We start from the raw sequence: 9,303 nt of genomic DNA, 5'->3' as shown, positions 1-9,303 counted from the left end.
TAATGCTTCTGGATGGTGCACCTGTAGAAGTTTGTGAGGGTCTTGAGGCCATGCCGAAGAGATCACAGGTTTCTGTCTGTCTGTCTGTTGTCTGTCTGTCTGTCTGTCTGTCTGTCTGTCTGTCTGTCTGTCTGGTCTGTCTGTCTGTCTGTCTGTCTGTCTGTCTGTCTGTCTGTCTGTCTGTCTGTCTGTCTGTCTGTCTGTCTGTCCTGTCTGTCTGTCTGTCTGTCCTTCCTGTCTGTCTGTCTGTCTGTCTCTGTCTGTCTGTCTGTCTGTCTGTCTTCTGCTTCTGTCTGTCTTCTCTTCCCTCCGTTCTCTGTCTCTCTTCTCTCTCTGTTAGGAGATGATTGTGGACTTCAGGAAACAGCAGAGGGAGCACCCCCTATCCACATCGACGGGACAGTAGTGGAGAGGGTAGACAAGTTTACGCGGGTACACATCACGGACAAACTGAAATGGTCCAACCACACAGACAGCGTGGTGAAGATGCCACTGCTGCGCCCTCAGGAGGCTGAAGAAATTCGTGGCTTGTCACCAAAAACACTCAAACTTTTACAGATGCACAATCGAGAGCATCCTGTCGGGCTGTATCACCGCCTGGTACGGCAACTGCTCCGCCCATAACCGTAAGGCTCTCCAGAGGGTAGTGAGGTCTGCATAACGCATCACCGGGGGCAAACTACCTGCCCTCCAGGACACCTACACCACCCGATGTCACAGGAAGGTCAAAAAGATCATCAAGGACAACAACCACCGCAGCCACTGCTGTTCACCCGATATATCCAGAAGGCGAGGTCAGTACAGGTGCATCAAAGCAGGGACGGAGAGATTGAAAAACAGCTTCTATCTCAAGGCCATCAGACTGTTAAACAGCCATCACTAACATTGAGTGGCTGCTGCCAAATACTGACTCAACTCCAGCCACTGGAAAAATGTATGTAATAAATGCACCACTAGCCACTTTAACAATGCAATTCATATAATGTTTACATACCCTAACATTACTCATCTCATATGTATATACTGTCTCTATACCATCTACTGCATCTTGCATCTTGCCTATGCCGTCTATACCATCACTCATTCATATATTTTTTTCTTTTTCATTCCTTTACACTTGTGTGTATAAGGTAAATGTTGTGAAATTGTTAGGTTAGATTACTCGTTGGATATTACTGTATGTCGGAACTAGATACCAAAGCATTTCGCTACACTCACATTAACATCTGCTAACCATGTGTATGTGACAAATAACATTTGATTTGATTTGATTTTGTTCGCTGTTGTTTTTATCTTGTCCATGTTTGGAAGTGGTTTAACTTCTTATGGCTGCAGGGGCAGTATTGGTAAGCTTGGATAAAAGGGGCCCATTTCAAACGGCTTCGTACTCAATTCTTGCTCCGTACAATATGCATATTATTATTACTATTGATGAAAACACTCTCAAGTTTCTAAAACAGTTTGAATTATATCTGTGAGTAAAACAGAACTCATTTTGCAGCAAACTTCCTGTCAGAAAGTGAAAAATCTGAAATCGAGGCTCTTGTCAGGCCTCCCTAATCGTTTGCTTGAAATCTATTAGTATACATGCACTTCATACGCCTTCCACTAGATGTCAATAGGCTGTGAGAGGAGAAATGAGGTCTCTAGCTCTTCTATGGTCAAAAGAGAGAGCTTGGAATAACAGACCCCAATTTCCTTTGCTCAGGAAGACGTGGAAAGGACTTCCGTATTGGCTTCTGAAAAGCTTTTGTTATAGACGGCAAATATCTCCGGCTTTGATTTTATTTGATAAATGTGACAATATCATCGTAAAGTATGTTTTTTCAATATATGTTTAATCAGATTATTGAATTTTTTTTTCGGGAGTTTTGGCGTGTTCCGTTCTCTGAATTTGTTGCGATGGAGAGCTTCGCGCCCACTTGGCAAGTTTTGCTTGCTAAATCGAGAGGAAAAAGGACATTCTAAAATCCAAACAACGATTGTTCTGGACAAAGGACCACTTGTACAAGATTCTGATGGAAGCTCAACAAGTAGACCCATTTATGATGTTATTTCCTATTTCTGTCGAAAATGTGTTGTTGTGTTTCGCGCCTTGAGTTTTGGCGCTGTGTCGCGTATAACGTAAGCTGTATGTCGTAATGAAGTTATTTTAGAATTCTAACACGGCGATTGCATAAGAACTAGTGTATCTATCATTTGCTGTACAACAGTATTTTTTAGTAACGTTTATGATTAGTTATTTGGTCAGAATAGGTGAGTGTCAGAAATATATCCGGACATTCTGGAATTTTCGAACAAAACATAAGTGTATTGTATAACCTGATGTTATAGGACTGTCATCTGATGAAGTTTGTCCAGGTTAGTGAAAAATTATATATCTTTTGCTGTTTTCTTGCGATCGCTAACTTTGCTGCTGATAAATGGGTTGTGTTTTTGGCTATTGTGGTAAGCTAATATAATGCTATATTTATCTGGAGAAGGTCTGTATGGAGGAGTGGGCCAAAATCCCTGCTGCAGTGTGTGCAAACCTGGTCAAGAACAACAGGAAACGTATGATCTCTGTAATTGCAAACAAAGGTTTCTGTACCAAATATTAGGTTCTGCTTTTCTGATGTATCAAATACTTATGTCATGCAATAAAATGCAAATTAATTACTTAAAAATCATACAATGTGATTTTCTGGATTTTTGTTTTAGATTCCATCTCTAACAGTTGAAGTGTACCTATGATAAAAATTACAGACCTCTACATGCTTTGTAAGTAGGAAAACCTGCAAAATCGTCAGTGTATCAAATACTTCTTCTCCCCACTGTAACAGGCAACTACCAGAACTCCACACTACTGTTTGAGCAAATCGGAGGCCCCAATGTTCCAATCCACAGAAGTAAGACATAGAACAGACAGAATAGACATGGATCATGGATTGTCATTACATTGGACGCACATGCTATGGTTGCTATGTGTTTTTCTACACATTTAGGGTTTTCCGCATCACATTCCCTGCCCCTTTAAGCAGCATATAGTGAAGTGTGCCACGGCAGCACAGTGTGTTCCTGTGTACTGCTAACTGCTCATGAAGGTCATGTGTTTCCCATTTGGCTCATCTTCACCATCTCAGTCAGAAACACTGGGCCTTCCCATGCCTTCCAGACCCATGTCATTCATCTGTTGTGCATAAACACGTCTCCACGAGGGAGAGAGAGAGAGAAAGAGAGAGAGAGAGTAGTGGGAAAATAAGAGAGCGTGAACGAATGTGAACTATGAGGAAGGCTAGTGATGAAGATGCGTCTGCGGCTTGTCGGCGCCAAGGCCCAGTGTGACGCTTCGATCACTGTTTATGGCGTTGTCCGGATAGAGAGTCATATGTTTGCATATCACAGGAGTGAAACCCACTTACGCTGTGGCATTCTCCGTGACTGGGCATTCCCATGGAGCCCTGGGGATTACTGGCTTTGTCGGAGGTGTGAGGACTGTTGAAATTTTAGAGTGACGAAATGAATGTTACCGTGTGAATTACACTGTCATGTTTCGATGGTTTCAAGAGCTCATTAAGAACATTTGTATATGTCTTGTTGTACTGTGCGTGCAATGGGTATCATTTTACAGGGAGCTAAAACTGTTGGTCAGACGGCGGCGGTCATTTCGAAGTGAGGAGCAGCTCAGATGCGCTCCTATTATTGTGTTGGTTAGATTAGAGAACGTGTGCAGAAGTGCTATTATTTTTTTTTTTCTTCGTTGTTTGAGCCAAGCAGAGGGACGCTGTTAAACGATGGGGGTTGTTGAAATTTGGATCCGCCCAGGGAAGGATAAAAGTTGGAGTGATTTTTAGTTCAGGTAGTCATTGTTAACCGATCTCCTGACATATGTCATAGTGGTGTTTATTTGAAGCTCATAGATGGATAATTTTGTAACTTTTTACATTGAAGACTTCTGTTKTGTGCTCTTTGATAACGGTATTGTTATTGTATATCTGTAATAAGCCTGATTACTTGTAAATGGATATGTACTGTAGTCCTCATATTTCAGAGGAATATTCCTTGAATTATTCTTTGATGTAATGGTCTAATGGTAKATGTTACTGCACTACACTTAACATATGTTTGGGTCCTAACTTTGCATATATTTGCCAAGGCTAACTCAATGAATTAATGCTGTAAATCTGGTTGCAAGGATTAACTCACAGAATCTGGACATTTTTACTTGCATAACGGTTATCTTAGACACATGTCGATTATAGTATTCCCGAGACAGCGCATCTTTGTGTGACCAATCTTGATACGCTCGGATATGCTTAAGGCCTATAGCATTGATTCACATGGTTATGGAGTCAGATTGAATTATAATATTACAATCGTAATCCTCCTACACTAATTCTGTCATTCCCAGTAGTTGGAGTGGATTCATACCATTCTACAAAATCAAAAGACAATGAGAGAAAGATTAACACATGCCAACATGTGAGAGGCAGTATGGGAGGTAGATAGAGAACACATGGCATGTTACGAAATGTGTTCTGCTCAGTGCTTAATTTGTAAATCGGGAGGTGCCGGAGCAAAATGTTAGTGCAAGAGGGCAGTGACCTAGGGAGCTCTGAGGTACCGGGAACGCATGAGAAAAAAAATCACCTTTATAGTAAAGCATTGCATGCATATCATCACATTTGCGTAGTGGCATATAGCAGTAAAGTAGAGGCACTTACAGAAGTTGAACACATGGAGGACATTTTTAGTGGCCTATGGTCCGGGAAAATGTTTGCCTTTTATAAACGCATTTCAGGTAATTCTACATCATTTTACATGACTGGAGATTTTGGCATAATCTCAAGACATGGGAACTCGAAGCTGTGAAATCTCAGACTTCCAAATTCAGTGCGTTAAAGACAACTGGGAAAACAAGGTCCAACTGGGAAAATAAATTTTGAGCGGTCATCCAACTCGGAATTCCAAGTAGGGAACTCAGGCATCTTTCTAGAGCTCCGACTTTCCAACCTGAAGCTCACTGAGGTCATGATTCCACCTCGTTTTTTTGTTTGAGTTCCCAGTTGTCATGGAAGCACCATAATACCACACAAATGATCGAAATGACTGGCTACTTTGACACTGACACACTGAGATTCTGAGATCAATAAAAACGACCATGTCTTGAATCCGTCAATAGCCTAGGTGTGTGGAGACACATATTGTAGGCTACGATATGAGGAGGAAATTATAGTCCTAAAAATGCTTTCCAGTTACATTGACTCAACCAATGATGCGCAGCTCACTCACTGGTGATGGCCGATGGGCCCGTGCCAAAAGCCTCTCTCTCTCGTTTTACTTTGTAAAACAATAGGCCTATTTGGAAGTTGATCAAATATTTTGGTAGCCTACAGCAGACAGATTCGAGTCTTCTCTTTTCAGCAGGAGCCATTTGCTTTCCATTCTGTGTTTTCCAGCGATTGTATTTGAAGTATTGCGAGAGGCCTGTTTTGTCTGCATGCTGTTTGTTCACTGACAGATTTGTTCCCGACTGTACGCAGTACCTTGTTATTGGGCTACACCCCACAGCTAAGCAATTTTTAAAGAAGCTGTTGATCGTGTGTGGCTAAATGATATGCTTTCTCATGGTGTAGTAGGCTATTCTAAATTATTTAATTTATTTCTGAACAGACCGCAGTAATTCTATAACTTTGGCAAATGTATTTCAGTTTATCAGGGGTGCTAGAACCCTTCGCAGGCTATGATTCTATAAGGAAATAAATGATGAAATGCAAGGCTGGTGAGATGAGAGTTGCAGGCTCATTCATGTCTATCAGAGCAGAGAGAGGGAGAGCGATCATAGAAAGGGAATCTCATTCCAGTTCTGTGAGAGACACAGGCGCGCTTCTCACAAGGCCATGCGTTGGTCTCAAACATAGGTTACGATGTTGTGCAAAACTGATACCGTACCCAAACCGTCCGCACGCGTGCAGCATCGTGCGCAAATTTTGACACACAGGTTGAATCATCAAAACAAACTCTGAACCAATTATATTAATTTGGGGACAGGTCAAAAAGCATTAAACATTCATGGCAATTTCGCTAGCTAGCTTGCAGTTGCTAGCTAATTTGTCCTATTTAGCTAGCTTGCTGTTGCTAGCTAATTTGTCCTAGGATATAAATGTTGAGTTGTTATGTTACCTGAAATGCACAAGGTCCTCTACTCTGACAATTAATCCACACATAAAACGGTCAACTGAATCGTTTCTAGTCATCTCTCCTGCTTCCAGGCGTTTTCTTCTTTGGACTTTATATGGCGATTGGCATTTAACTTTCATAGTCACCACTACGACCGACCGAACCCAGTTCGTCTTTCAATCACCCACATCGGATAACCAATGAGGAGATGGCACGTGGGTATCTGCTTCTATAAACCAATGAGGAGATGGGAGAGGCAAGACTTGCACCGCATTCAGCGTCACAAATAGAACTGACTTCTATTTTAGCGCTTGGCAATGCAGACGCTCGTTGGCACGCGCGAGCAGTGTGGTCAGCATGTTAAGCTCGGGCCGGCCCAACACGAATCAGCTTTGATAACTTTGATAACTTTTTACATTGCAAAAAGTGACAATTATTTTTCATGCCATGAGAGGTACCGGATCCAGCCAAATAGGTCCCGGAACTGAACAGTCCAAATTAAGCACTGGTTCTGCTCCCGTAGTGCAGTTTATGTGACAATTGTGTGTTAAAAGCAGAGAGCACCAGGCAGCATATGGCATATGGTGCTGTGTATTATTGATATCACAGCAGTGGCCAGCTAACTCTCAGTGCTCAGGGTGATGTGGCATAATGTGTGATTTTTTTGCCTGCAGTGATCTTCAAGCAGCCTCCTTTGAGACATGGCTGAGGAGATTGGAGTTTTGTGTCTCTTTAAAGATTCAGAGATGAAAGAGTGGGTAGCTAATGAGCAGCATGGCTCGCTGAGGAGAGAGACAGAAAGGAGAGGGAAGAAGGGAAAGAGATTGAGGGGTGAAGAGAGGGAAGGAGGGAGAAAGGAGTGAGATGAAGACAGCAGGGAAAAGAGAGCGATAGATCGTTGGGGGAAGAAGAGAGAGCCAAAACGATAAAAAATGGTAGACAGATAAACAAAGAAAGAGAAAGAAGAATTTGGAGTCAACAGGTAGTGTGGTGGGTGTGGTGCATGGTCAGAGGTCAGGTGTGTGTTTGTTCGTCTCTGAAAGCTTGTTTTTTGGACTGGATCCTCTATTGACATTCAGCTTCAGAAACAGCCAGAGAGACTTAATAGTGTGTGTGTGTGTGTGTGTGTGTGGTTGTGGTGTGTGGTGTGTGTGTGTGTGTGTGTGTGTGTGTGTGTGTGTGTGTGTGTGTGTGTGTGTGTGTGTGTGTGTGTGTGTGTGTGTGTGTGTGTGTGTGTGTGTGTGTGAGTGTGTTTATAGGTGTGGCAGCAAGGAGTGTCTTTGTCTCTGTGTGGAACTCCCACCCCAAGTAACTTAGTAGCAAATCTCTAAACCCCTAGTTAAAACTCTTTCGCCCACCCACTTTCATACGCAAACATCTCTCATGGCATATATTTAGCATTTAGCACGTTTCACCAGTGCTAGCACTCTCACTCCAAGCACAGTTCAGGATTCTAAAGTTGAAAATTTTTCTGCCAAGTTAGAAGAAGAACATTTGAGTCTACGGTTCTTTCAGTTTGAGAGTGTCTATCATATTCTTAGTGTCTATCAGATAGAGTAGTTCTCCTCAACTGTGTCCATTGTCTGTAGTTCAGTACAACAGCTCAGCTTATCATCGACCACTTAAGAGTCCTTTCCTCTCTGTAATCTAACAACAGTCAGCCTCTCTCTCCTCTTCAGCCTACAGCCTACCCATTGATCCCTCATTGATCCCACTGCCCTTCTCCTCTCCTCCTCTTAGTTTGAACTCTATCTGTCAGCCTCTAAGGATTAAGCAGCTCTGTGCCAACAACACAGTGACTGAACAAGTGCTCCCGAACGTCCCCTTATTGAGTCACACTCTCCAGGTGGGCATCGTCCACTAAGCTCTGATCTAGGATCAGATAACACTTCTATAGATCCACAATTCTAATCCTCAATCATGAACAATTAAACAGCAGAACTGACTTCAGATCAGATAAGCGTTTTTAGTGGTCYCATCACCCTACTGCAGGTATAATCACTCTCACTCACCTTTCTCTTCGGTCGCAAAGGTGGGCAACACGTGGAGGGGTTGTCCCCTCCCCCTGTCTTCCCTGCTACAGAGTCATTCTTCAGCGTGCGTATGTAGGACACCATTCTCTTTATGGCTCTGTCCTCAGTCCCGACGTTGGGCTCCAAGGGGTCCTTTGTCCCCCGTGTCCTCGCCCCCTTGTCTGGTAGCACCTGGCTGGTCTGTGTGGGACATCCTAAAATGAGGTGCGAAGGTGCCCCCCTCCTGCTCCCCAGCTCCAGGTAAATGTGCACYCAGACACAGAGAGCGGTGAGGAGAAGACACAGGCGCAGAACCAGTCCTCTAGTCAGTCTGTCTCTCCCCATGCCTGGCCACATCTCTCTCTGTATCTCTCCRTTTTTCCTGTTCCTCTCTTTCTAGCCTCAGTCCATGTTCTGAACAGTGAGATTGTTGATCTATGTCTCTGTATCTATCCCATTCTTCCTCTCCTCCTCCTTGGAGTGGTTAGTCTTTCTCCTGTCCTCCTTTTTTCCCTCCTTCCCTCCACTTGGAAGTCCACAGTTTGATCAGGATAGGCAGGAGCAGTGATGAAGGTTTGTGAGACAGGAGGACACCTGCTCTTCGCAAAACTACCTCAGTCTGTGTGTGTGTGTGTGTGTGTGTGTGTATGTCTCTCTCTCTCGCTCCCTCGCTCTCTGTGTATACGTGTGTCTCTGTACACGTGGAAAAGAGCGTGTGGCTTTCATTGAAAAGTTTGGAACTTCCCCTTCCCTCTCCTAGCCCTCACACCTCTTTCTCGCACACACCCCTCTCACTCCATCTGTTCCCTCCCTCTCCATGTTCCCCTGTGTCTAGGGTTACTGTGTAACTCCACACTGGGCAGGGCCAACACATCCACAGCTTGCTGTTACCAAGGCCTCACATTCTCTCTCTTTACATTTACATTTACATTTAAGTCATTTAGCAGACGCTCTTATCCAGAGCGACTTACAAATTGGTGCATTCACCTTATGACATCCAGTGGAACAGCCACTCTCTTCTTAAACTCTGTTTCATACACAGAGGAGGTCATATAGAGAGGGAGAGGGAGACATGGAGAGAGAGGAGAGGAGTGAAGAGGAGTGGGAATTAGAGAAAGAGAAGGACAGGGAG

At 43.5% G+C, this 9,303-nt stretch overlaps 1 protein-coding gene across 1 annotated transcript in view; it reads right to left on the bottom strand.

The window, feature by feature from the left end:
* Positions 1-8,885, bottom strand: part of LOC111954652 (probable methyltransferase-like protein 24) — a 95,915-nt gene extending 87,030 nt beyond the window's left edge. Inside the window, exon 1 of the mRNA XM_023974532.2 lies at positions 8,172-8,885. Coding sequence (XP_023830300.1) covers positions 8,172-8,528 — 357 coding nt within the window. The 5' untranslated portion in view covers positions 8,529-8,885. The remainder of the gene's footprint in view (positions 1-8,171) is intronic.
* Between the last annotated feature and the right edge of the window lie 418 nt (positions 8,886-9,303).

This window comes from Salvelinus sp. IW2-2015, linkage group LG28, assembly GCF_002910315.2.
Source record: "Salvelinus sp. IW2-2015 linkage group LG28, ASM291031v2, whole genome shotgun sequence".
Classification (NCBI taxonomy): domain Eukaryota; kingdom Metazoa; phylum Chordata; class Actinopteri; order Salmoniformes; family Salmonidae; genus Salvelinus; species Salvelinus sp. IW2-2015.
The sequence above is the reverse complement of the archived record's forward strand: the minus strand, read 5'-3'. Positions and strand labels throughout refer to the sequence as shown.